This window comes from Procambarus clarkii, chromosome 30 (assembly GCF_040958095.1).
Source record: "Procambarus clarkii isolate CNS0578487 chromosome 30, FALCON_Pclarkii_2.0, whole genome shotgun sequence".
Lineage (NCBI taxonomy): Eukaryota > Metazoa > Arthropoda > Malacostraca > Decapoda > Cambaridae > Procambarus > Procambarus clarkii.
The window spans coordinates 29092571-29118301 of record NC_091179.1 but is presented as its reverse complement, the minus strand read 5'-3'; the positions used below and the strand labels follow the sequence as shown (position 1 = coordinate 29118301).

The following is a 25731-nucleotide window of genomic DNA, read 5'->3' as shown; positions in this document are numbered from 1 at the left end:
AAAAAAAAACATATTTTTCCTGGTAGCTGGAGAGTTGCCAGTGCATCATTTAATGATCTTTTATTGGCTAAGCCGCTTGATAGCTGCCAAAGGCGGCGGGTGCCAGTGCTGTCTCTGAGGTTTCCCTGGGAGGGTTGTGGGTCGAGGCACCACCTGCAGCATTGCTTGCAACGCTTTTTTTAAGTGTAGATTAGACGGCATATAGACATGTCTTGACTCGTGAATGTATACTTTTGGATTAATCTCAGTTGTTAAACAATAAGTTAAATTAATCCAGATATTAACGGGAAGAAAACACCATCAAATAAGTGAGTGTTCCTTCAAGTGTTAAGATTTTTATTGAACATAAATTATATATATATATATATATATATATATATATATATATATATATATATATATATATATATATATATATATATTTATATATATATATATATATATATATATATATATATATATATATATATATGTATATATACACACACACACACACATATATATATATATATATATATATATATATATATATATATATATATATATATATATATACATATATATATACATATATATATACATATATATATATATATATATACATATATATATATATGTCGTACCTAGTAGCCAGAACGCACTTCTCAGCCTACTATGCAAGGCCCGATTTGCCTAATAAGCCAAGTTTTCATGAATTAATTGTTTTTCGTCTACCTAACCTGCCTAACTTAACTTAACCTAACTTTTTCGGCTACCTAACCTAACCTATAAAGATAGGATAGGTTAGGTTAGGTAGGGTTGGTTAGGTTCGGTCATATATCTACGTTAATTTTAACTCCAATAAAAAAAAATTGACCTCATACATAATGAAATGGGTAGCTTTATCATTTCATAAGAAAAAAATTAGAGAAAATATATTAATTCAGGAAAACTTGGCTTATTAGGCAAATCGGGCCTTGCATAGTAGGCCCAAAAGTGCGTTCTGGCTACTAGGTACGACATATATATATATATATATATATATATATATATATGTCGTACCTAATAGCCAGAACGCACTTCTCAGCCTACTATTCAAGGCCCGATTTGCCTAATAGGCCAAGTTTTCATGAATTAATGTTTTTTCGTCTACCTAACCTACCTAACCTAACCTAACCTAGCTTTTTTTGGCTACCTAACCTAACCTTACCTATAAATATAGGTTAGGTTAGGTTAGGTAGGGTTGGTTAGGTTCGGTCATATATCTACGTTAATTTTAACTCCAATAAAAAAAAATTGACCTCATACATAGAGAAAAGGGCAGCTTTATCATTTCATAAGAAAAAAATTATAGTAAATATATTAATTCAGGAAAACTTGGCTTATTAGGCAAATCGGGCCTTGAATAGTAGGCTGAGAAGTGAGTTCTGGCTACTAGGTACGACATATATATATATATATATATATATATATATATATATACATATATATATATAAATATGTCGTACTAGTAGCCAGAACTCACTTCTCAGCCTACTATGCAAGGCCCGATTTGCCTAATAAGCCAAGTTTTCATGAATTAATTGTTTTTCGACTACCTTACCTACCTAACCTAACCTAACCTAACTTTTTCGGCTACCTAACCTAACCTAACCTATGAAGATAGGTTAGGTTAGGTTAGGTAGGGTTGGTTAGGTTCGGTCATATATCTACGTTAATTTTAACTACAATAAAAAAAATTGACCTCATACATAATGAAATGGGTAGCTTTATCATTTCATAAGAAAAAAATTAGAGAAAATATATTATTTCAGGAAAACTTGGCTTATTAGGCAAATCGGGCCTTGCATAGTAGGCTGAGAAGTGCGTTCTGGCTACTAGTTACGACATATATATATATACATATATATATATATATATATATATATATATATATATATATATATATATATATATATATATATATATATATATATATATATATATATATATATAAATGACGGCAAATTGATTTTTTAATTACCTCCAACAGTGAAAAGAAATGTACGAAAGATTGAGAAAATTCGTGTTAGAATTATTAATCTTACTTTTTCGGTCATATTTAATAATATATATATATATATATATATATATATATATATATATATATATATATATATATATATATATATATATATATATATATATATATATATATATATATATATATATATATATATATATATATATGTCGTACCTAGTAGCCAGAACTCACTTCTCAGCCTACTATGCAAGGCCCGATTTGCCTAATAAGCCAAGTTTTCATGAATTAATGTTTTTCGTCTGCCTAACCTACCTAACCTAACCTAACCTAGCTTTTTTTGGCTACCTAACCTAACCTTACCTATATATATAGGTTAGGTTAGGTTAGGTAGGGTTGGTTAGGTTCGGTCATATATCTACGTTAATTTTAACTCCAATAAAAAAAAATTGACCTCATACATAGTGAAAAGGGTAGCTTTATCATTTCATAAGAAAAAAATTATAGTAAATATATTAATTCAGGAAAACTTGGCTTATTAGGCAAATCGGGCCTTGAATAGTAGGCTGAGAAGTGAGTTCTGGCTACTAGGTACGACATATATATATATATATATATATATATATATATATATATATATATATATATATATATATATATATATATATATATATATATATATATATATATATATATATATATATATATATATATTGTATGTCACACCCAGTCCAGGTGCCGGGAGTCTCGCACACAAGACCCCACGTAATTAGTGACGCAGGATAGAGCCTTCTGAAGGTCATAACTTCCACGTTGTTCACGGCTGAACAACTCCTTGCAAGTCAGTGTTTGCGTCGTGACGGCAAATGATCAGCACAAATGTCTCAACAAAAGATCTCGTGTTTGGAAAAGTTAAATATTCAGTACATTTTGAAATCTTATCGTTGCAATTTTCTCAAGTGCGACGACACTGCAAAATATTTAGAGTAATGACTCGGGGTGGAGTGACAGATGTGTGGGAGCAGCCAATGAGCTAGTGTAACGAGTGAACTAGAGAAACTAATGAACAATAGTAAATAGTGAACTAGAAAAACCCGTGAACTAGAGTAACTAGTGAACTAGAGAATTAGAGAAACTAGTGAACTAGAGTAACCAGTGAACTAGAGTAACCATTGAACTACAGTAACTAGTGAACTAGAGTAACCAGTGAACTAGAGTAACCATTGAATTACAGTAACTAGTGAACTAGAGTAACCAGTGAACTAGAGTAACTAGTGAACTACAGTAACTAGTGAACTAGAAAAACCCGTGCAATCACTATGATTGCATCATAGTGATGCAATCTCCATACCTGAGGCACTCTCCACACCTGATGCACTCTCCATACTTGATGCACTCTCCATACCTAATGTACTCTCCATACCTGAGGCACTCTCCATACCTGATGCACTCTCCATACCAGATGAACTCTCCATATCTAATGCACTCTCCATACCTGAGGCACTCTCCACACCTGATGCACTCTCCATACCAGATGAACTCTCCATACCTAATGCACTCTCCATACCTGAGGCACTCTCCATACCTGATGCACTATCCATACCTGTGGCACTCTCCATACCTGATGCACCCTCCATACCTGAGGCAATCTCCACACCTGATGCACTCTCTATACCTGAGGCACTCTCCATACCTGAGGCACTCTTCATACCTGATGCACTCTCCACACGTGATGCACTCTCCATACCTGAGGCACTCTCCATACCTGAAGCACTCTCCATACCTGATGCACACTCTCCATACCTGATGAACTCTCCATATCAGATGCACTCTCCACATCTGATGCACTCTCCATACCTGAGGCACTCTCCATACCCGAGGCACTCTCCATACCTGATACACTCTCCATACTTGATGCGCTCTCCATACCTGATGCACTCTCCGTACCTGATGCACTCTCCTAACCTGATGCACTCTCCATACCTGAGGCCCTCTCCATACCTGATGCAATCTCCATACCTGAGGCACTCTCCACACCTGATGCCCTCTCCAAACCTGAGGCACTCTCCATACCTGAGGCACTCTCCACACCTGATGCACTCTCCATACATGAAGCACTCTCCATACCTGAGGCACTCTCCATACCTGATGCACACTCCATACCTAAAACACTCTCCATACCTGATGCACTCTCCATACCTGAGGCACTCTCCATACCTGATGCAATCTCCATACCTGAGGCACTCTCCACACCTGATGCACTCTCCATACTTGAAGCACTCTCCATACCTGAGGCACTCTCCACACCTGATGCACTCTCCATACATGAAGCACTCTCCATACCTGAGGCACTCTCCATACCTGATGCACACTCCATACCTGATGCACTTTCCATATCTGATGCACTCTCCATACCTAATGCACTCTCCATACGCGATGCACTCTGCATACCTGATGCACTCTCCATACCTGATGCACTCTCCATACCTAATGCACTCTCCATACCTGAGGCAGTCTCCATACCTGAGGCACTCTCCACACCTGATGCACTCTCCATACCTGAGGCACACTCCATACCTGATGCACTCTCCATACCTGAGGCACTCTCCATATCTGATGCACTCTCCATACCTGAGGTACTCTCCATACCTGATGCACTCACCGTACCTGATGCACTCTCAATACCTGATGCACTCTCCATACCTGAGGAACTCTCCATACCTGATGCGATCTCCATACCTGAGGCACTCTCCACACCTGATGCACTCTCTATACTTGATGCACTCTCCATACCTGATGCACTCTCCATACATGATGCACTCTCCATTCCTGAGGCACTCTCCATACCTGATGCACTCTCCATACCTGAGGCCCTCTCCATACCTGATACAATCTCCATACCTGAGGCACTCTCCATACCTGACGTACTCTCCATTCCTGAGGCACTCTCCATACCTGATGCACTCTCCATACCTGAAGGACTTTCCACACCTGATGCACTCTCCATACCTGAGGCACTCTCTATATCTGATGCACTCTCCATACCTGAGGCACTCTCCATACCTGAGGCACTCTCCATACCTGAGGTACTCTCCATACCTGATGCACTCTCCATACCTGATGCACACTCTCCATACCTTATGCACTCTCCATACCTGATGTACTCTCCACACCTGATGCACTCTCTATACTTGATGCACTCTCCATACCTGAGGCACTCCCCATACCTGAGACACTCTCCATACCTGATGCACTCTCCATACTTGATGCACATTCTCCATACCTGATACACTCTCCATACCTGATGCACTTTCCATATCTGATGCACTCTCCGTACCTAATGCACTCTCCGTACCTGAGACACTCTTCATACCTGATGCACACTCTCCATACCTGATACACTCTCCATACCAGATACACTCTCCATACCTGATGCACACTCTCCATACCTGAGGCACTCTCCATACCTGAGACACTCTCCATACCTGATACACTCTCCATTTCTGATGCACTCTCCATGCCTGATGCACTCTCCATACCTGATGCACACTCTACATACCTGATGTACACTCACTATACCTGATGCAGGCTCTCCATACCTGATGCACTCTCCATACCTGAGGCACTCTCCACACCTGATGCACTCTCCATACCTGAGGCACTCTCCATACCTGAGGCACTCTCCATACCTGATACACTTTCCATACTTGATGCGCTCTCCATACCTGAGGCACTCTCCATACCTGATGCAATCTCCGTACCTGATGCACTCTCCTAACCTGATGCACTCTCCATACCTGAGGCACTCTCCATACCTGATGCAATCTCCATACCTGAGGCACTCTCCACACCTGATGCCCTCTCCAAACCTGAGGCACTCTCCATACCTGAGGCACTCTCCACACCTGATGCACTCTCCATACATGAAGCACTCTCCATACCTGAGGCACTCTCCATACCTGATGCACACTCCATACCTAAAACACTCTCCATACCTGATGCACTCTCCATACCTGAGGCACTCTCCATACCTGATGCAATCTCCATACCTGAGGCACTCTCCACACCTGATGCACTCTCCATACTTGAAGCACTCTCCATACCTGAGGCACTCTCCACACCTGATGCACTCTCCATACATGAAGCACTCTCCATACCTGAGGCACTCTCCATACCTGATGCACACTCCATACCTGATGCACTTTCCATATCTGATGCACTCTCCATACCTAATGCACTCTCCATACGCGATGCACTCTGCATACCTGATGCACTCTCCATACCTGATGCACTCTCCATACCTAATGCACTCTCCATACCTGAGGCAGTCTCCATACCTGAGGCACTCTCCACACCTGATGCACTCTCCATACCTGAGGCACACTCCATACCTGATGCACTCTCCATACCTGAGGCACTCTCCATATCTGATGCACTCTCCATACCTGAGGTACTCTCCATACCTGATGCACTCACCGTACCTGATGCACTCTCAATACCTGATGCACTCTCCATACCTGAGGAACTATCCATACCTGATGCGATCTCCATACCTGAGGCACTCTCCACACCTGATGCACTCTCTATACTTGATGCACTCTCGTTACCTGATGCACTCTCCATACATGATGCACTCTCCATTCCTGAGGCACTCTCCATACCTGATGCACTCTCCATACCTGAGGCCCTCTCCATACCTGATACAATCTCCATACCTGAGGCACTCTCCATACCTGACGTACTCTCCATTCCTGAGGCACTCTCCATACCTGATGCCCTCTCCATACCTGAAGGACTTTCCACACCTGATGCACTCTCCATACCTGAGGCACTCTCTATATCTGATGCACTCTCCATACCTGAGGCACTCTCCATACCTGAGGCACTCTCCATACCTGAGGTACTCTCCATACCTGATGCACTCTCCATACCTGATGCACACTCTCCATACCTTATGCACTCTCCATACCTGATGTACTCTCCACACCTGATGCACTCTCTATACTTGATGCACTCTCCATACCTGAGGCACTCCCCATACCTGAGACACTCTCCATACCTGATGCACTCTCCATACTTGATGCACATTCTCCATACCTGATACACTCTCCATACCTGATGCACTTTCCATATCTGATGCACTCTCCGTACCTAATGCACTCTCCGTACCTGAGACACTCTTCATACCTGATGCACACTCTCCATACCTGATACACTCTCCATACCAGATACACTCTCCATACCTGATGCACACTCTCCATACCTGAGGCACTCTCCATACCTGAGACACTCTCCATACCTGATACACTCTCCATTTCTGATGCACTCTCCATGCCTGATGCACTCTCCATACCTGATGCACACTCTACATACCTGATGCACACTCTCTATACCTGATGCAGGCTCTCCATACCTGATGCACTCTCCATACCTGAGGCACTCTCCATACCTGATGCACTATCCATACCTGAGGCAATCTCCATACCTGATGCACCCTCCATACCTGAAGCACTCTCCACACCTGATGTACTCTCCATACCTGAGGCACTCTCCATACCTGAGGCACTCTTCATTCCTGATGCACTCTCCACACCTGATGCACTCTCTATACCTGAGGCACTCTCCATTCCTGAAGCACTCTCCATACCTGATGCACACTCTCCATACCTGATGCACTCTCCATATCTGATGCACTCTCCACACCTATTGCACTCTCTATACCTGAGGCACTCTCCGTACCTGATTCACTCTCCATACCTGATGCACACTCTCCATACCTGATGCACTCTCCATACCTAATGCACTCTCCATACCTGAGGCACTCTCCACACCTGAGGCACTCTCCATACCTGAGGCACTCTCCATATCTGATGCACTCTCCATACCTGAGGCACTCTCCATACCTGATGCACTCTCCGTACCTGATGTACTCTCCATACCTGATGCACTCTCCATACCTGAGGCACTCTCCATACCTGATGCAATCTCCATACCTGAGGCACTCTCCATACCTGATGCACTCTCCGTACCTGATGTACTCTCCATACCTGATGCACTCTCCATACCTGAGGCACTCTCCACACCTGATGCACTCTCCATACTTGATGCACTCTCCATACTTTATGCACTCTCCATACATGATGCACTCTGCATTCCTGAGGCACTCTCCATACCTGATGCACTCTCCATACCTGAGGCCCTCTCCATACCTGATGCACTCTCCATACCTGAGTCACTTTCCACACCTGATGCACTCTCCATACCTGAGGCACTCTCCATATCTGATGCACTCTCCATACCTGAGGCACTCTCCATACCTGATGCACTCTCCGTACCTGATGCACTCTCCATACCTGATGCACTCTCCATACCTGAGGCACTCTCCATACCTGATACAATCTCCATCCCTTAGGCACTCTCCACACCTGATGCACTCTCCATACTTGATGCACTCTCCATACCTGATGCACTCTCCATACATGATGCACTCTTCATTCCTGAGGCACTCTCCATACCTGATGCACTCTCCATACCTGAGGCACTCTCCATACCTGATGTACTCTCCGTTCCTGAGGCACTTTCCATACCTGATGCACTCTCCATACCTGAGGCACTTTCCACACCTGATGCACTCTCCATATTCGAGGCACTCTCCGTATCTGAGGCACTCTCCATACCTGAGGCACTCTCCTCACCTGATGCACTCTCCATACCTGAGGCACTCTCCATACCTGATGCACTCTCCATACCTGATACACTCTCCATACCTGATGCACTCTCCATACCTGATGCACTCTCCGTTCCTGAGGCATTCTCCACATCTGATGCACTCTCCATACCTGATGCACACTCTCCATTCCTGATGCACTCTCCATACCTGATACACTCTCCGCACCAGATGCACTCTCCACACCTGATGCACTCTCCATACCTTAGGCACTCTCCATACCTGATGCACTCTCCATACCTGAGGCACTCTCCATACCTGATGCACTCTCCATACCTGATGCACACTCTCCATACCTGATGTACTCTCCACACCTGATGCACTCTCCATACCTGAGGCACTCTCCATACCTAAGGCACTCTCCATACCTGAGGCACTCTCCATACTTGATGCACTCTCCGTACCTGATGCACTCTCTATACCTGATGCACTCTCCGTACCTGAGGCACTCTCCTTACCTGATGCAATATCCATACCTGAGGCATTCTCCTAACCTTATGCACTCTCCATACCTGAGGCACTCTCCATACCTGATGTACTCTACATTCCTGAGGCCCTCTCCATACCTGATGCACTCTCCATACCTGAGGCACTTTCCACACCTGATGCACTCTCCATACCTGAGGCACTCTCCATATCTGATGCACTCTCCATACCTGAGGCACTCTCAATACCTGATGCCATCTCCGTACCTGATGCACTCTCCATGCCTGATGCACTCTCCATACCTGAGACACTCTCCATACCTGATATAATCTCCATCCCTGAGGCACTCTCCACACCTGATGCACTCTCCATACTTGATGCACTCTCCATACCTGATGCACTCTCCATACATGATGCACTCTCCATTCCTGAGGCACTCTCCATACCTGATGCACTCTCCATGCCTGAGGCACTCTCCATACCTGATGCACTCTCCATACCTGAGGCACTCTCCTAACCTGATGCACTCTCCATACCTGAGGCACTCTCCATATCTGATGTACTCTCCGTTCCTGAGGCACTTTCCATACCTGATGCATTCTCCATACCTGAGGCACTTTCCACACCTGATGCACTCTCCATACCTGATGTACTCTCCACACCTGATGCACTCTCCATACCTGAGGCACTCTCCATACCTAAGGCACTCTCCATACCTGAGGCACTCTCCATACTTGATGCACTCTCCGTACCTGATGCACTCTCTATACCTGATGCACTCTCCGTACCTGAGGCACTCTCCTTACCTGATGCAATATCCATACCTGAGGCATTCTCCTAACCTTATGCACTCTCCATACCTGAGGCACTCTCCATACCTGATGTACTCTACATTCCTGAGGCCCTCTCCATACCTGATGCACTCTCCATACCTGAGGCACTTTCCACACCTGATGCACTCTCCATACCTGAGGCACTCTCCATATCTGATGCACTCTCCATACCTGAGGCACTCTCAATACCTGATGCCATCTCCGTACCTGATGCACTCTCCATGCCTGATGCACTCTCCATACCTGAGGCACTCTCCATACCTGATATAATCTCCATCCCTGAGGCACTCTCCACACCTGATGCACTCTCCATACTTGATGCACTCTCCATACCTGATGCACTCTCCATACATGATGCACTCTCCATTCCTGAGGCACTCTCCATACCTGATGCACTCTCCATGCCTGAGGCACTCTCCATACCTGATGCACTCTCCATACCTGAGGCACTCTCCTAACCTGATGCACTCTCCATACCTGAGGCACTCTCCATACCTGATGTACTCTCCGTTCCTGAGGCACTTTCCATACCTGATGCATTCTCCATACCTGAGGCACTTTCCACACCTGATGCACTCTCCATATTCGAGGCACTCTCCGTATCTGAGGCACTCTCCATACCTGAGGCACTCTCCTCACCTGATGCACTCTCCATACCTGAGGCACTCTCCATACCTGATGCACTCTCCATACCTGATACACTCTCCATACCTGATGCACTCTCCATACCTGATGCACTCTCCGTTCCTGAGGCATTCTCCACATCTGATGCACTCTCCATACCTGATGCACACTCTCCATTCCTGATGCACTCTCCATACCTGATGCACTCTCCGCACCAGATGCACTCTCCACACCTGATGCACTCTCCATACCTGAGGCACTCTCCATACCTGAGGCACTCTCCATACCTGATGCACTCTCCATACCTGAGGCACTCTCCATACCTGATGCACTCTCCATACCTGATGCACACTCTCCATTCCTGATGCACTCTCCATACCTGATGTACTCTCCACACCTGATGCACTCTCCATACCTGAGGCACTGTCCATACCTAAGGCACTCTCCATACCTGAGGCACTCTCCATACTTGATGCACTCTCCGTACCTGATGCACTCTCCATACCTGATGCACTCTCCGTACCTGAGGCACTCTCCTTACCTGATGCAATATCCATACCTGAGGCACTCTCCACACCTGATGCACTCTCCATACTTGATTCACTCTCCATACCTGAGGCTCTCACCATACCTGAGACACTCTCCATACCTGATGCACTCTCCATACCAGATGCACATTCTCCATACCTGATACACTCTCCATACCTGATGCACACTCTCCGTACCTGATGCACACTCTCCATTCCTGATGCACTCTCCATACCTGATGTACTCTCCACACCTGATGCACTCTCTATACCTGAGGCACTGTCCATACCTAAGGCACTCTCCATACCTGAGGCACTCTCCATACTTGATGCACTCTCCGTACCTGATGCACTCTCCATACCTGATGCACTCTCCGTACCTGAGGCACTCTCCTTACCTGATGCAATATCCATACCTGAGGCACTCTCCACACCTGATGCACTCTCCATACTTGATTCACTCTCCATACCTGAGGCTCTCACCATACCTGAGACACTCTCCATACCTGATGCACTCTCCATACCAGATGCACATTCTCCATACCTGATACACTCTCCATACCTGATGCACACTCTCCATACCTGATTCACACTCTCTATACCTGATACACTCTCCATACCTGATACACTCTCCATTTCTGATGCACTCTCCATACCTGATGCACTCTCCATACCTGATGCACACTCTACATACCTGATGCCCACTCTCCATACCTGATGCACACTCTCCATACCTGATGCACTCTCCATACCTAATACACTCTCCTCAGACAACCCAACCTCGTGTACAGACAGTACTTTTTTAACACAGTGCTCTGTAGTGTAAACATTGACGTTCTAAACAATTTGACAGTAGAACTTTTTCTTTTCAATAATATAAAGAACTGAGGATAGAATCACTAGGATACAGTTTTATGATTTCAATATTGGTACTTTGTACCAATATTGAACTCATAAAACTGTGTAATAAAGATAATTATTTCTTTTATAATGATTCATTTTATAATCAAACATTGTTATGGCGATGGGTACTCCCCTCTCCCCGGTGTTGAGCAATTTGTACATGGAATGTTTTGAAACGAATATCTTACTTAGGAGTTTTCCTTCGAATTTGGTGTGGTATAGGTACGTTGACGATATTTTGTGCTGGTGGCCGGTTAACCATGACCAAACTGATTTTCTCATTCAACTTAATTCGCTGGGTCCGTCAATTAAATTCACAATTGAGAATAAAGAGAATAATGTTCTGCCATTTTTAGACACCATGATTCATAGAATCGGTAGGAGTCTCAAATTCAATGTGTATAGGAAACCTACCAATGTGCGCTCGTATGTTCATTTCTACTCAAATCATCATGATCAGGTTAAGCGGGCAGTATTTTCTGGAATGTTTCTCAGAGTGTTGAGAGTTTGCAGCCCGGAGTTTTTTGATGAAGAAATAACTAGATATTTGAAATTGGGTAGAAGTTAAAACACCCAAAATCGGTCTTGGATGTCGCTTTTGGTCAAGCAAAAAAAGACGTTCAACAAACAGGTTCCCAAGTCTATGCCAGAAATAAAAAGCTCGTTAATATTACCAACGAGCTATTATTATTATCGTTCTACTAGCAGTACCCGGCCACGCGGTGTTGTGGCTCCGCAACGCATGTGCGTTGCGGAGCCACAGCAACCTTCCCTGTCCCCCTGTCCTTCCCACCATTCCCCCCTCACCCGTCTCCTCAGCCTCCCAACCCTTCCCTACTTCACCTTCCCCTCGTCCTCCCCACTATTCCTCACTCCACCACCCCCCTCTTCCTTCCCCAACTCGTCCTCTTAAAAATAACGTCGCTTTTCGCTCGTATGTGCGCTATGGCCAAAAGTGGACGTAATTTGAAATGAAATCGACTCACAAAAGTGAAGTAATGTCCCGTTTTCTGTTTGAGTCGTCTTGCCAACTCAGAAAGGTTAGGAGAGGAAACTTTCAATTAACATTTTTCATACAAATTTGAAACTTTATGAGAATTTCCTGCCCACCTAACCTACCAGAGGACCCTTAACTTACTGATGTTTAAAAAAAAAAATATTTTCATTTTCAACTTACGTCCACTTTCAGTCATACGGGCAAACGGCCAGAAGCGACGTTATTTTTAAGAGGACAGATTGGCCCACCATGCCCCACTCCCCTGTCCCTTTGTCCTCCCGACCATTCTCCATTCCCTCATCCTCTCGTCCCCACCATCCCAAACTCCCCTTTCCCTCATCCTTCCCCACCATTACCCCCACCCTTGTCCCCTCGTCCTTCCCACCATCTCTCACTTCCGTCCCCTTGTCATCCCCAAAATTCCCCACTGCCTCGTCTGATGCCTTCCCAAATGGTCTGATGTTCCCATTAGAAAATTGGGAACATCAAGTGATCTGATTGTCCCTTCACTGAAATATAAGAAAAACATTTAAAAATGAAATGAAAATATGAAAAAAAAACTATACTCACTAAATGAATGGTATGGTAAACAACACAGCTCAATTCCAATGCAATTCACACAAAATAATTTATTTAAAACGAAAATAAATCAAAATCTATGAAAATTTAATTTATCAATGCAATCAGAAACATTGAAATGGAATAGTAACATATATAGTATAGCATGTATGTTGCTCTTACATGCAACAGATGGCACTGTTTTTCAAGAGAAGCATCGTTTTACCTGTCACAGGTGTGGCATCTATTCTTATACTTACAAAATGAACGGTATGGTAAACAACAAAGCTCAATTCCAACACAATGTCACACAAAATAATTCAATAAAAAATAAAATAAATCAAAATCTATGAAAATAAAATTTATCAGTGCAGTCGGAAACATTGAAATGGAATTCGTGACATAGTATAGCGTGCATGTTGCTATTATGTGCAACAGATGGTGCTGTTTTTCAAAAAATCTATGTTTTTACCTGTCAGAGGGGCCCCTCCGTAGTGCCTCCCTGCCATGGTGAGGGGCTCATGTACACCTCCCTGGGACCGGTGTGGGTTGCCTGTGCCTCGTCTTTGGGTGGTGTACGTGCTGAAGGGCACCATGTAGGGGCCTTGTGAGACATCGGACCACTCGCTGCAGGGGTCGCCTGTGAGAGGCCGCCCTGAGTGGATGGTTGGGTGTCCAGGCTGGGGCAATAGGGGGAATGGGGTCTTAGCACCAGTGTGGGAGAATGGACGAAGTAGTAGGACTCCCTTGTTGAAAAGGGGGAGCACCGTTGGGGACAACGCACCCTTCCTGCACTGGCACACGCTCGGCCTCCCTGGCTGCCCTGGTAGGTGGTATCCCTTGGTTCCACGCCCCATTCTTTAGATATTGGTTTGCAGCATGTATGACGACTTGACTACTCATACCCAGGCTCATAGGGTGGGCAACCAGGCCCCTGAGTCGGACCGTCCTGGAAGACCGGGATCTGTAGCCCCCACTACAGGACCCGGTTTAGGCCCAGACCGGACTCTTCCTCCCTGTTCCCCTCCCTCCTCTGTGGTCGGGTCGAACCCCAAGCCTGCTGTGGTGACCGTCTCGTCCCCTTGCACGGCTCCATCTCTTCTTATGACTACTGCACCTTTTGACCCGTCTCTCTCTAAAGGTTCTCATCGCCGTCCCCGCCACGACCACTCTCGTGTGCTCCCTTTCCATACTAATTCGTTCCATGCTTTGTTTGGTCCTGCTACATGGACTAAGTACTTTGACCTCTATCCTTTGGATTCCACTCCTCTTGACGATTTTTCCTTTCATAGGCATCTTGTCGGTTCCATAGATGCCTCTGTCACCTTCAACCCCACCCGTCTTGGTACCTGTGTCGTTGCTGCTCCTTCTCAGGATGCGGCCACCCGCTTGGCAACCTTATTCTGCCTTGACGAGACCCCTGTTAGGATCTCGAAGAACGCTCGGTTGAATGCCAGTGTTGGCACTGTTATCCTCCCGTACCATATTGCGACCGGTGTTAGGGATCTCAAGGACTGCCACGAGGATATCAAGCATATCCTCGAGGCCCAGGGTTATTCTGTCCTCCAGGTGGATACGTTTACTCGTCCCCCTCGTAGTCATCGCCGTCTGCCCCTTCGGGTTGTGAAGGTTACCTTTGATAGTAGAACCCTTCCGCCCTCTGTCATTCTTGCTAGTGCCAGATGCTCCGTTCAGGAGTATATAGTTCATCTCCTTGGCTCTGCAGTAAGTACTGGCGGTTTGGGCATGGTGCCCTCAAATGCTCTAGTCCTGTCTCTCTGTGTCCCTTGTGTGGAGGCGAGGGTCATTCTAAGCTGGAGTGCACTTCTTCCCAGGCACGTTCCCTCAACTACGGTGAGGTCCACCCTACCTTCTCTCGTACGTGTATTCGTTACAAACTTGAGGCGGCTGTCTTCAACTTAAAGCACCGGGACCGTTTGTCTTTTCCTGAGGCTCGGCGCCAAGTTCGTCATCTCCCCTCTTTCGCTGGTGTCTCCTACGCTCGCGTGGTGCGCTCTTCCTCTCCTCGTCCATCCCACCTTCCTCAGTCTCACAATCGTTTCCAAACCTTAGACCCGGACACGCCCACCACTACCTCCCCTATTTTCCTCCATTGTGTCCTGGATGGTCCCCCCTCCTGGTTCTCTGTCTAGGGCTCCCCTTCTCTCTACCCAGTCTGTCACGTCTCCTGTGTCTTCTTTCTCCTCTCACTCTGGTCCTCCTTCCCGTCATTCTCCTCCATCTCTTGGCTCTCCACGCCGCCTGACTGCGCGGGCCGATGTCCATCGCTCTCTCTGTGGTTGTGTTGTTCTTTCTCGCTCTTCTTCTATCGAGACGCCGGAGTCAGTTGCCCAGTACATTGCTGCTGGGACGCCTGTCTCTTTGAGTCAGAAATGGAAACCTAGCTCCTCTCCTTCCTCTTTCCCGGTCGGTAAGAAGGCTTCACTTTCTTCTTTGCCCCTGTTACCTAGCAGTAAAATAGGTACCTGGGTGTTAGTCAGCTGTCACGGGCTGCTTCCTGGGGATGAAGGCCTGGTCGAGGACCGGGCCGCGGGGACACTAAAAAGCCCAAAAATCATCTCAAGATAACCTCAAGAAGATAACCCTCTATCTCTGATTCTATCGTTCCTTCCCCTCCTGCTTTGGTGGTGGGGCCCCCTGTTCCTACTGTGGGGGTTTCTTTAGCCCCCAGTTCCATCTCTGTTACTGCCCTTGCTGAGGTGCACTCCCCTCTTTCTGCCCCTCCCCCTACTCTTCCTTCTGCTCCAGACCCTGCTCGTCCACCTCTGGTCTGGCCTCCTGCTTCTTCCCTCCTTCTTAACTCAGTTTGCCCCTGCCCCCTAACCCTGACTTTGCAGACCCTGATCCTAACCCTGTGCTTTTTTAGCGTGCTGTGTTCCTTCTTCACCTTTGTTTCTTCTTTGCTCTCCTCTCTCTCTGTCGATGTCTATTTTTCAATGGAACATCTATGGATATTGCGCTAATTTCCTTGACCTCCAACTTCTCATTTCACAGTTTTCACCCCTTTGTGTCTGACTCCAGGAGCCGATGCTTGGTGCTCGTCCTGATCGCTTCCATGGCTATTCTTTTCAATCCCCCCCCCCCCAGCTGTTGCTGGGGCTCATAATTCTTCTGCTCTCTTGATTCGCTTCGATGTTTCCTTTGTCCCCTTACTTTTTTCCTCGCCTCTCCACTGTTCTGCTGCCTGTGTCTTTGTGCGTAGATGGTACACGGTTTGTTCCATTTATCTCCCCCCCCCCTCTGTCCCACTTTCTTTTCCCGATCTTAAACACCTCCTAGACTCCTTGCCAGAGCCTGTGCTTCTGCTCGGTGATATCAGTTGTCGTCATGCCCTGTGGGGTGATGTGCAGACAAACACCCAGGGTCGCCTCCTTAAACCTTTCATCCTCTCTTCTTCCCTGTCCCTTCTTAATTCTGGTGAGCCCACTCATTTGGACTCTCGGACTCGCTCTCTTTCTTGTCTCGATCTTTCTCTGTGCTCATCTTCCTTTTCCTTAGATTTCGGGTGGTGGGTCCTTGATGACCTCCATGGCAGTGACCATTTTCCTATCCTTGTCTTTTCACCCTCCTCTCTCCTTCCCTAGGTGGCGGTTTGCCGAGGCTGACTGGTGCCTCTTTACTCTCCGTGCTACTATTTCCGACCTCTCCATTCTGCCTCTCCCTCGCGCCCTCCTTCTTTATCATGACACTGTCTTTGACGCTGCCCTCCACTCTATTCCTCGCTCTTCCTCTCGGGAAACGCGGAAGTGCATTCCCTGGTGGAATGTGGACTGTGCTCGGGCTGTCCGCTGTAAGCGTGCAGCCTGGAAGAAACATCGCCGCCGGCAGATGGTTGAGTCTTTTCAACCATCTTTTGTTTCTGAAGGTCTTTTGTTTCTGAAGGCGAGTGCAGTGGACCGTAGGACCATCCGTGTGGCTAAACGTGCTTGCAGGAAGTCTTATGTCTCCATCGTTACGTCCGAAACTCCTCTCCCACTGGTCTAGAAGCGTATCCGCAAGATTGCGGGTAAGTTCGTTCTCGATGTCTCACCGGTCCTTTGCCTCCATGGTGCTCTATTGGCGGACCCGTTGCAGGTCACAACCGAACTGGGTTCCCATTTTTGATCTGTTAGTTCTGGTTCTCATCTTCCCCAATCCTTCCTTCTTCGTCAGCCTATTCTTGAATCTCATCCTTTAAATTTCTGTACTTATCTTCACCTTCCCTATAATGATCCCTTCTCTCTCTCTGAGCTTCAGTCTGCCCTAGCCCTTTGCGGTTCTACTGCAGCGGGCTCCGATGGCATTCATTATGAAATGCTTCGCCATCTCCCTCCGTGCACGTCTCAGTACTTACTGAGTCTGTACAATCAGGTCTGGGAGTCGTCGTCAATCCCTGAAGAATGGCTCGATGCTGTTGTCCTCCCTGTTCGGAAACCAGGGTCTTCTATTGATAGTTACTTACTCGGAAACCAGGGTCTCTCGGGTCATCCCCCATGGATATATATACATATATATAAATATATATATATATATATATATATATATATATATATATATATATATATATATATATATATATATATATATATATATATATACATATATACATACATATACAGGCTTCTTGTCCCAGCAAAATGACATAAATTCTTTCCTATCTGCAAAAATCCTCTCATATGTCTTCACTAAAGGGGTTCTTCCACAAGTAAATAAATGTATCCAATAAGAAAAAAATTACATAAAAAGTATTTTTTTAAATTCTTATATCGATTTCAACGCAAACTGTGTTACTAAAGTTTTCATCAACATGGCAGTAGCGTTGTCCTCATATATTCTAACAGCCACCGGAAAAGCCTTATCTCAACGGCACAGATAGGCAGTGTTGACATAACAGTTGACATATCTCCACGTGTCACTACTATAGATGACACGTCTCCACTATAGATGACTTGTCTCCACTATAGATGATAGGTCTCAAGTGTAGATGACATATCTCCACTACAAATGACAGGTCTCCACTATTAATGACACGTCTCCACTATAGATGACAGGTCTCCACTATAGACGACTTGTCTCCACTATAGAGGACCTATCTCCAATATAGATGACTTGTCTTCCCTATAGACGATTTGTCTCCACTATAGATGACTTGTCACCACTATAGATGACGTGTCTCCACTATAGATGACTTGTCTCCACTATAGATGATTTTTTCTCCACTATAGATGACTTGTCTCCAATATAGATGACTTGTTCCCACTATAGATGAATTGTCTCCACTATAGATGACTTGTCTCCACTTTATAATGACAGGTCTCAACTATAGATTACACGTCTCCACTATAGATAACACGTCTCCACTATAGACGACACGTCTCCACTATAGATGACTTGTCTCCACTATACATGATTTGTCTCCACTATAAATGACAGGTCTCCACTATAGATGACACGTCTCCACTATAGACAACAGCTCTCCACTATAGATAACACGTCTCCACTATAGACAACAGCTCTCCACTATAGATGACTTGCCTCCACTATAAATGAAACGTCTCCAATACAGATAACACGTCTCTACTATAGATGACTTGTCTCCACTATAAATGACACGTATCCACTATAGATTACAGGTCTCCACTATAGATGACACGTCTCCACTATAGATGACACAACTCCATTATATATGACAGGTCTCCACTATAGATAACAGGTCTCCACTACAAATGAAAGATCTCCACAGTAAATAACTTTTCTCCACAGTAGATGACAGGTCTCTACTATAGATGACAGATCTCCACTATAGGTGACAGGTCCCCACTATAGATGACACGTCTCCACTATAGATAACAGGTCTCCACGATAGATGACAGGTCTCCACTACAGATGACTTGTCTCTACTATAGATGACACGTCTCCACTATAGATGACTTGTCTCAATTATAGATGACCCGTCTCCATTATAGATGACACGCCTCCACTATAGATGACACGTCTCCACTACAGATGACTTGTCTCCACTATAGATGACAGGTCTCAACTATAGATGACAAGTCTCCACTACAGATGACAAGTCTCCACTATAGATGACAGGTCTCCAATACAGATGACCCATCTCCACTATAGATGACTTGTCTCCAATATAGATGATTTGTCTCCACTATAGATGATTTGTATTCACGATAGATGGCAGGTCTCCACTATAGATGACTCGTCTCCACTAAAGATGACAGGTCTCCACTATAGATGACTTGTCTCAACTAAAGATGACTTGTCTCTACTGCAGATGATTTGTCTTCACTATAGATGACAGGTATCCACAATAGATGACTTGTCTCCACTGTAGATGACAGGTCTCCACTATAGATGGCAGGTCCCCACTATAGACGACTTCACTCCACTATAGAGGACTTGTCTTCACTATAAGCTAACTTGTCTCCACAATAGATGACACGTTTCCACTGTAGATGACAGGTCTCCACTATAGATGACAGGTCTCCACAGTAGATGAGTTTTATCTACTACAGATGACAGGTCTTCACTATAAACGACTTGACTCCACTATAGAGGACTTGTCTTCACTAGAGCTAACTTGTCTCCACTATAGATGACACGTTTCCACTGTAGATGAGAAGTCTTCACTATAGATGACTTGTCTTCACTATAGATAACTTATCTCCACTATAGATGACAGGTCTCCACTATAGATGACACGTCTCCAATATAGATGACTTGTCTCCAATATAGATGACTTGTCTTCACTATAGTTAACTTGTCTCCACTGTAGATGACAGGTCTTCGCTATAGATGACTTGTCTTCACTATAGATATCCTGTCTCCACTATAGATGACAGGTCTCCACTATAAATGCCTTGTCTCCACTATAGATGACTTGTCTCCTCTATAGATGACAGGTCTTCACTATAGATAACTAATCTTCATTATAGATATTTTGTCTCCACTATAGATGACAGGTCTCCACTATAGATGACACGTCTAAAATATAGATGACAAGTCTCCACTATAGATGACAGGTCTCCACTATAGATGACAGGTCTCCACTACAGATGACAGGTCTCCACTATAGATGACAGGTCTCCACTATAGATGGCAGGTCTCCACTATAGATGACAGGTCTCCACTACAAATGACAGGTCTCCAATACAGATAAATTTTCTCCAATATAGATGACAGGTCTCCACTATAGAAGACAGGTCATCACTATAGGGGACAGGTTCCCATTATATATGACACGTTTCCACTATAGATAACAGGTCTTCATTATAGATGACAGGTCTCCACTACAGACGACTTGTCTCCATTTTAGATGATACGTCTCCACTAGAGATGACACGTCTCCACTATAGATGACACGTCTCCACTACAGGTGACTTGTCTCAATTATAGACGACAGGTCTCCACTATTGATGAGAAGTCTCCACTGCAGATGACAAGTCTCCACTATAGATGACAGGTCTCCAATACAGATGACACGTCTCCACTATAGATGACTTGTCTCCACTATAGATGATTTGTTTCCACTATAGATGATTTGTCTTCACGATAGATGGCAGGTCTCCTCTATAGATGACTCGTCTCCACTGTAGATGACAGGTCTCCACTATAGATGACACGTCTCCAATATAGATGACTTGTCTCTACTACAGATGATTTTGCTTCACTATAGATGACAGGTCTCCCCAATAGATGACAGGTCTCCACTAAAGGTGTCTTGTCTCCACTATAGATGAATTATCTCCACTGAAAATAACAGGTTTTCACTATAGATGACTTGTCTCCACTGTAGATGACACGTCTCCACTATATATGACAGGTCTCCACTATAGATGACAGATCTCCACTATAGATGAAAGGTCTTCACTATAGATGACTTGTCTTCACTATAGATAACTTGTCTCCACCATAGATGAAAGGTCTCCACTATAGATGACACGTCTAAAATAAAGATGACAAGTCTCCACTATAGATGACAGGTCTCCACTATAGATGACAGGTCTCCACTAAAGATGATAGGTCTCCACTATAGATGACAAGTCTCCACTATAGAAGACAGGTCTCCACTAAAGATGACACGTCTCCACTACAATTGACACAATTCCACTATAGATGACAGGTCTCCACTATAACTGACAGGTCTCCACTATAGATGATAGGTCTCAACTATAGGTGACAGGTCTCCACTATAGATGACATGTCTCCAATACAGATGACTTGTTTCTACTATAGGTGATACGTCTCCACTAGAGATAACTTGTCTCCAATATAGATGACTTGTCTCCAGTACAGGTGACAAATCTCTACTATAGATGACACCCCTCCACTACAGATGACACGTCTCCACTACAGATGACTTGTCTCCACAATAGATGACAGGTCTCCACTATAGATGATAAGTCTCCACTATAGATGATAAGTCTCCACTATATATGACAGGTCTCCACTGTAGATGGCAGGTCTCCACTATAGATGACACGTCTCTAATATAGATGACACGTCTCCAATATAGATGACACGTCTCCACTACAGATGACACGTCTCCACTGTAAATGACAGGTCTCGACTGTAGATGACACGTCTCCACTATAGATGATTTGTCTCCACTATAGATGATTTGTCTCCACTACAGATGATACTTCTCCACTACAGATGATTTGTCTCCACTATAGATGATTTGTCTTCACGATAGATATCAGGTCTCCAATATAGATGAATCGTCTCCACTATAGATGACATGTCTTCACTAAAGATGACTTGGCTCCACTACAGATGATTTGTCTTCACTATAGATGACAGGCCTCAACAATAGATGACAGGTCTCCACTATAGATGACACGTCTCCATTATAGATGACACGTCTCCACAATAGATGACAGGTCTTTACCATAGATGACAGGTCTCCACTATAGGTAACAGGTCTGCAATATAGATGACAGGACTCCACTATAGATGACAGGACTCACTATTGATGATTTGTCAACAATATAGATGAATTGTCAACAATATAGATGAATTGTCTCCACTATAGACAACAGGTCTGCACTATAGATGACAGGTCTCCACTATGGATGACAGATCTCCACTATAGATGACAGGTCTCCACTATAGTTGACAGGTCTCCGCTACAGATCACTTGTCTCCACTATAGTTGATACGTCTTCACTATAGATGACACGTGTCCACTATTGATGACTTGTCTCCACTAGAGATGACACGTCTCCACTATAGATGACAAGTCTGCACTGTAGATGACACGTCTCCACTGCAGATGACTTGTCTCCACTATAGATGATTTGTCTCCACTTTAGATGACTCGTCTCCACTATAGATGACAGGTCTCCACTATAGATGACTTGTCTCCATTTTAGATGACTTGTCTCTACTCCAGATGATTTGTTTTCACAATCGATGACAGGTCTCCACAGTAGATGACAGGTATCCACTATAGATGACACGTCTCCACTATAGAGGTTACCTTGAAGTTACCTTGAGGTGCTTCCGGGTCTTAGTGTCCCCGCGTCCCGGTCGTCGAACAGGCCTCCTGGTTGCTGGACTGTAGATGGACTACAGATGACACGTCTCCACTGTAAATGACAGGTCTTGACTGTAGATGACACGTCTCCACTATAGATGATTTGTCTCCACTATAGATGATTTGTCTCCACTACAGATGATACTTCTCCACTACAGATGATTTGTCTCCACTATAGATGATTTGTCTTCACGATAGATAGCAGGTCTCCAATATAGATGAATCGTCTCCACTATAGATGACATGTCTTCACTAAAGATGACTTGGCTCCACTACAGATGATTTGTCTTCACTATAGATGACAGGCCTCAACAATAGATGACAGGTCTCCACTATAGATGACACGTCTCCATTATAGATGACACGTCTCCACAATAGATGACAGGTCTTTACCATAGATGACAGGTCTCCACTATAGGTAACAGGTCTGCAATATAGATGACAGGACTCCACTATAGATGACAGGACTCACTATTGATGATTTGTCAACAATATAGATGAATTGTCAACAATATAGATGAATTGTCTCCACTATAGACAACAGGTCTGCACTATAGATGACAGGTCTCCACTATGGATGACAGATCTCCACTATAGATGACAGGTCTCCACTATAGTTGACAGGTCTCCGCTACAGATCACTTGTCTCCACTATAGTTGATACGTCTTCACTATAGATGACACGTGTCCACTATTGATGACTTGTCTCCACTAGAGATGACACGTCTCCACTATAGATGACAAGTCTGCACTGTAGATGACACGTCTCCACTGCAGATGACTTGTCTCCACTATAGATGATTTGTCTCCACTTTAGATGACTCGTCTCCACTATAGATGACAGGTCTCCACTATAGATGACTTGTCTCCATTTTAGATGACTTGTCTCTACTCCAGATGATTTGTTTTCACAATCGATGACAGGTCTCCACAGTAGATGACAGGTATCCACTATAGATGACACGTCTCCACTATAGAGGTTACCTTGAAGTTACCTTGAGGTGCTTCCGGGTCTTAGTGTCCCCGCGTCCCGGTCGTCGAACAGGCCTCCTGGTTGCTGGACTGATCAACCAGGCTGTTAGACGCGGCTGCTCCCAGCCTGACGTATGAGTCACAGCCTGTTTGATCAGGTATCGTCTAGATGACACGTCTCCACTATAGATGACACGTCTCCACTATAGATGACACGTCTCCACTATAGATGACACGTCTCCACTATAGATAAAATGTCTCCACTATAGATGACGTTTCTCCACTATAGATGACACGTCTCCACTATAGATGACTTGTCTCCACTATAGATGACAGATCTCCATAATAGATGACAGATCTCCACTATAGATGACAGGTCTCCACTATAGGTAACAGGTCTGCACTATAGATGACAGGTCTCCACTATAGATGACAGGTCTCTACTATAGATGTCTTGTCAACAACATAGAAAAATTGTCTCCACTATAGATAACAGGTCTCCATTATAGATGACATGTCTCCACAATAGATTATTTTTCTTCACTATTGATTATTTTTCTTCACTATAGATTATTTTTCTTCATTATAGATGACAGGTCTTCAATACAGATGACACGTCTCAACTATAGAGGACTTGTCTCCATTATAGATTATTTATCTCCCCAAGAGATGACATGTCTCCACTATAGATGACTCGTCTCCACAATAGATGACTTGTCTTCACTATAGATGATTTGTCTCCACTACAGATAATTTGTTTTCACTATAGATGACAGGTCCCAACAATGGATGATAGGTCTCCACTATAGATGACACGTCTCCACTATAGATGACACGTCTCCACAATAGATAAAATGTCTCCACTATAGATGACTTGTCTCCACTATAGATGACTTGTCTCGACTATAGATGACTTGTCTCCACTGTAGATGACAGGTCTCCACAATAGATGACAAGTCTCTACTGTAGATGACAGGTCTCCAATATAGGTGACAGGTCTCCAATATAGGTGACAGGTCTGCAATATAGATGACAGGACTCCACTATAGATGACAGGACTCACTATAGATGACTTGTCAACAATATAGATGAATTGTCTCCACTATAGGTGACTTGTCTTCACTATAGCTAATTTGTCTCCACTATAGATGACACATTTCCACTATAGATGGCACGTCTCCACTATAGATGACAGGTCTCCACTATAAATGACTGGTCTCCACTAGAGATGACTTGTCTCCACTATAGATGACAGGTCATCACTATAGATGACTTGTCTTCACTATAGATAACTTGGCTCAACTATAGATGCATGGTCTCCACTATAGATGACATGTCTCCACTATAGATGACAGGTCTCCACTAAAGATGACAAGTCTCCACTATAGATGACAGGTCTCCACTATAGATGATACGTCTCCACTACAGTTGACACAATTCCACTATAGATGACAGGTCTCCACTATAGATGACAATTTTCCACTATAGATGATAGGTCTCCACTGTAGATGACAATTTTCCACTATAGATGACAGGTCTCGACTATAGATGACACGTCTCCACTACAGATGACAAGTCTCCACTATAGATGACAGGTCTCCCATACAGATGACAC

The 25731-nt window shown here is 44.5% G+C and overlaps 9 protein-coding genes across 9 annotated transcripts; all 9 read right to left on the bottom strand.

Annotated features, from left to right (window-relative positions):
• Positions 1-3327: 3327 nt before the first annotated feature.
• Positions 3328-5273, bottom strand: LOC138370000 (uro-adherence factor A-like). Its single transcript, XM_069333767.1, has 4 exons — positions 4685-5273; positions 4343-4504; positions 3983-4234; positions 3328-3782 (listed from the first exon to the last, which is right to left on the bottom strand). The coding sequence occupies exons 1-4, from the start codon at positions 5271-5273 to the stop codon at positions 3328-3330; spliced, it is 1458 nt and encodes a 485-aa protein (XP_069189868.1).
• Positions 5274-5366: 93 nt separating this feature from the next.
• Positions 5367-6928, bottom strand: LOC138369999 (uro-adherence factor A-like). The gene is made up of 3 exons (XM_069333766.1): positions 6463-6928; positions 6121-6256; positions 5367-5958 (listed from the first exon to the last, which is right to left on the bottom strand). The coding sequence occupies exons 1-3, from the start codon at positions 6926-6928 to the stop codon at positions 5367-5369; spliced, it is 1194 nt and encodes a 397-aa protein (XP_069189867.1).
• A 23-nt stretch (positions 6929-6951) lies between these two features.
• On the bottom strand, positions 6952-7350 carry LOC138369998 (uro-adherence factor A-like). Its single transcript, XM_069333765.1, has one exon. It carries the CDS (start codon positions 7348-7350, stop codon positions 6952-6954), a length of 399 nt encoding a protein of 132 aa, XP_069189866.1.
• Positions 7351-7386: 36 nt separating this feature from the next.
• On the bottom strand, positions 7387-8314 carry LOC138369997 (clumping factor A-like). The gene is made up of 3 exons (XM_069333764.1): positions 8173-8314; positions 7849-8082; positions 7387-7646 (listed from the first exon to the last, which is right to left on the bottom strand). Exons 1-3 carry the CDS (start codon positions 8312-8314, stop codon positions 7387-7389), a joined length of 636 nt encoding a protein of 211 aa, XP_069189865.1.
• A 93-nt stretch (positions 8315-8407) lies between these two features.
• On the bottom strand, positions 8408-9200 carry LOC138369996 (clumping factor A-like). The gene is made up of 2 exons (XM_069333763.1): positions 9059-9200; positions 8408-8838 (listed from the first exon to the last, which is right to left on the bottom strand). Exons 1-2 carry the CDS (start codon positions 9198-9200, stop codon positions 8408-8410), a joined length of 573 nt encoding a protein of 190 aa, XP_069189864.1.
• A 66-nt stretch (positions 9201-9266) lies between these two features.
• On the bottom strand, positions 9267-9650 carry LOC138369995 (clumping factor A-like). Its single transcript, XM_069333762.1, has one exon. The coding sequence runs from the start codon at positions 9648-9650 to the stop codon at positions 9267-9269; it is 384 nt and encodes a 127-aa protein (XP_069189863.1).
• A 15-nt stretch (positions 9651-9665) lies between these two features.
• On the bottom strand, positions 9666-9974 carry LOC138369994 (clumping factor A-like). The gene has a single exon (XM_069333761.1). The coding sequence runs from the start codon at positions 9972-9974 to the stop codon at positions 9666-9668; it is 309 nt and encodes a 102-aa protein (XP_069189862.1).
• A 66-nt stretch (positions 9975-10040) lies between these two features.
• On the bottom strand, positions 10041-10424 carry LOC138369993 (clumping factor A-like). The gene has a single exon (XM_069333760.1). It carries the CDS (start codon positions 10422-10424, stop codon positions 10041-10043), a length of 384 nt encoding a protein of 127 aa, XP_069189861.1.
• A 15-nt stretch (positions 10425-10439) lies between these two features.
• Positions 10440-11886, bottom strand: LOC138369992 (uro-adherence factor A-like). Its single transcript, XM_069333759.1, has 2 exons — positions 10951-11886; positions 10440-10814 (listed from the first exon to the last, which is right to left on the bottom strand). Exons 1-2 carry the CDS (start codon positions 11884-11886, stop codon positions 10440-10442), a joined length of 1311 nt encoding a protein of 436 aa, XP_069189860.1.
• Positions 11887-25731: the final 13845 nt, after the last annotated feature.

What these genes read in the sequence shown, in the direction of transcription:
- LOC138370000 (XM_069333767.1), bottom strand. Translation starts at nt 5,273, where the DNA reads ATGTGCATCAAGTATGGAGAGTGCATCAGGTATGGAGAGTGTCTCAGG. An exon ending in AGGTATGGAGAGTGCCTCAG is followed by an intron (nt 4,235 to 4,342) that starts GTATGGAGAGTG and finishes AGAGTGCCTCAG; the next exon opens with GTATGGAGATTGCATCAGGT. An exon ending in AGGTATGGAGAGGGCCTCAG is followed by an intron (nt 3,783 to 3,982) that starts GTATGGAGAGTG and finishes AGTGTGCATCAG; the next exon opens with GTATGGAGAGTGCTTCAGGT.
- LOC138369999 (XM_069333766.1), bottom strand. Translation starts at nt 6,928, where the DNA reads ATGGAGAGTGCATCAGGTATGGAGAGTACCTCAGGTATGGAGAGTGCC. An exon ending in AGGTACGGTGAGTGCATCAG is followed by an intron (nt 6,257 to 6,462) that starts GTATGGAGAGTA and finishes TCAGGTATGCAG; the next exon opens with AGTGCATCGCGTATGGAGAG. An exon ending in ATGTATGGAGAGTGCATCAG is followed by an intron (nt 5,959 to 6,120) that starts GTGTGGAGAGTG and finishes AGTGTGCATCAG; the next exon opens with GTATGGAGAGTGCCTCAGGT.
- LOC138369998 (XM_069333765.1), bottom strand. Translation starts at nt 7,350, where the DNA reads ATGGAGAGTGCATCAGGCATGGAGAGTGCATCAGAAATGGAGAGTGTA.
- LOC138369997 (XM_069333764.1), bottom strand. Translation starts at nt 8,314, where the DNA reads ATGGAGAGTGCCTCAGGTATGGAGAGTGCATCAGATATGGAGAGTGCC. An exon ending in AGGTATGGAGAGTGCATCAG is followed by an intron (nt 8,083 to 8,172) that starts GTATGGAGAGTG and finishes AGAGTGCATCAG; the next exon opens with GTGTGGAGAGTGCCTCAGGT. An exon ending in AGATATGGAGAGTGCCTCAG is followed by an intron (nt 7,647 to 7,848) that starts GTATGGAGAGTG and finishes AGTGTGCATCAG; the next exon opens with GTATGGAGAGTGCTTCAGGA.
- LOC138369996 (XM_069333763.1), bottom strand. Translation starts at nt 9,200, where the DNA reads ATGGATATTGCATCAGGTAAGGAGAGTGCCTCAGGTACGGAGAGTGCA. An exon ending in AGGTATGGAGAGTGCCTCAG is followed by an intron (nt 8,839 to 9,058) that starts GTATGGAGAGTG and finishes AGTGTGCATCAG; the next exon opens with GTATGGAGAGTGCATCAGAT.
- LOC138369995 (XM_069333762.1), bottom strand. Translation starts at nt 9,650, where the DNA reads ATGGAGAGTGCATCAGGTATGGAGAGTGCCTCAGGCATGGAGAGTGCA.
- LOC138369994 (XM_069333761.1), bottom strand. Translation starts at nt 9,974, where the DNA reads ATGGATATTGCATCAGGTAAGGAGAGTGCCTCAGGTACGGAGAGTGCA.
- LOC138369993 (XM_069333760.1), bottom strand. Translation starts at nt 10,424, where the DNA reads ATGGAGAGTGCATCAGGTATGGAGAGTGCCTCAGGCATGGAGAGTGCA.
- LOC138369992 (XM_069333759.1), bottom strand. Translation starts at nt 11,886, where the DNA reads ATGGAGAGTGCATCAGGTATGGAGAGTGTGCATCAGGTATGGAGAGTG. An exon ending in GAATGGAGAGTGTGCATCAG is followed by an intron (nt 10,815 to 10,950) that starts GTATGGAGAGTG and finishes TGGTGCGGAGAG; the next exon opens with TGCATCAGGTATGGAGAGTG.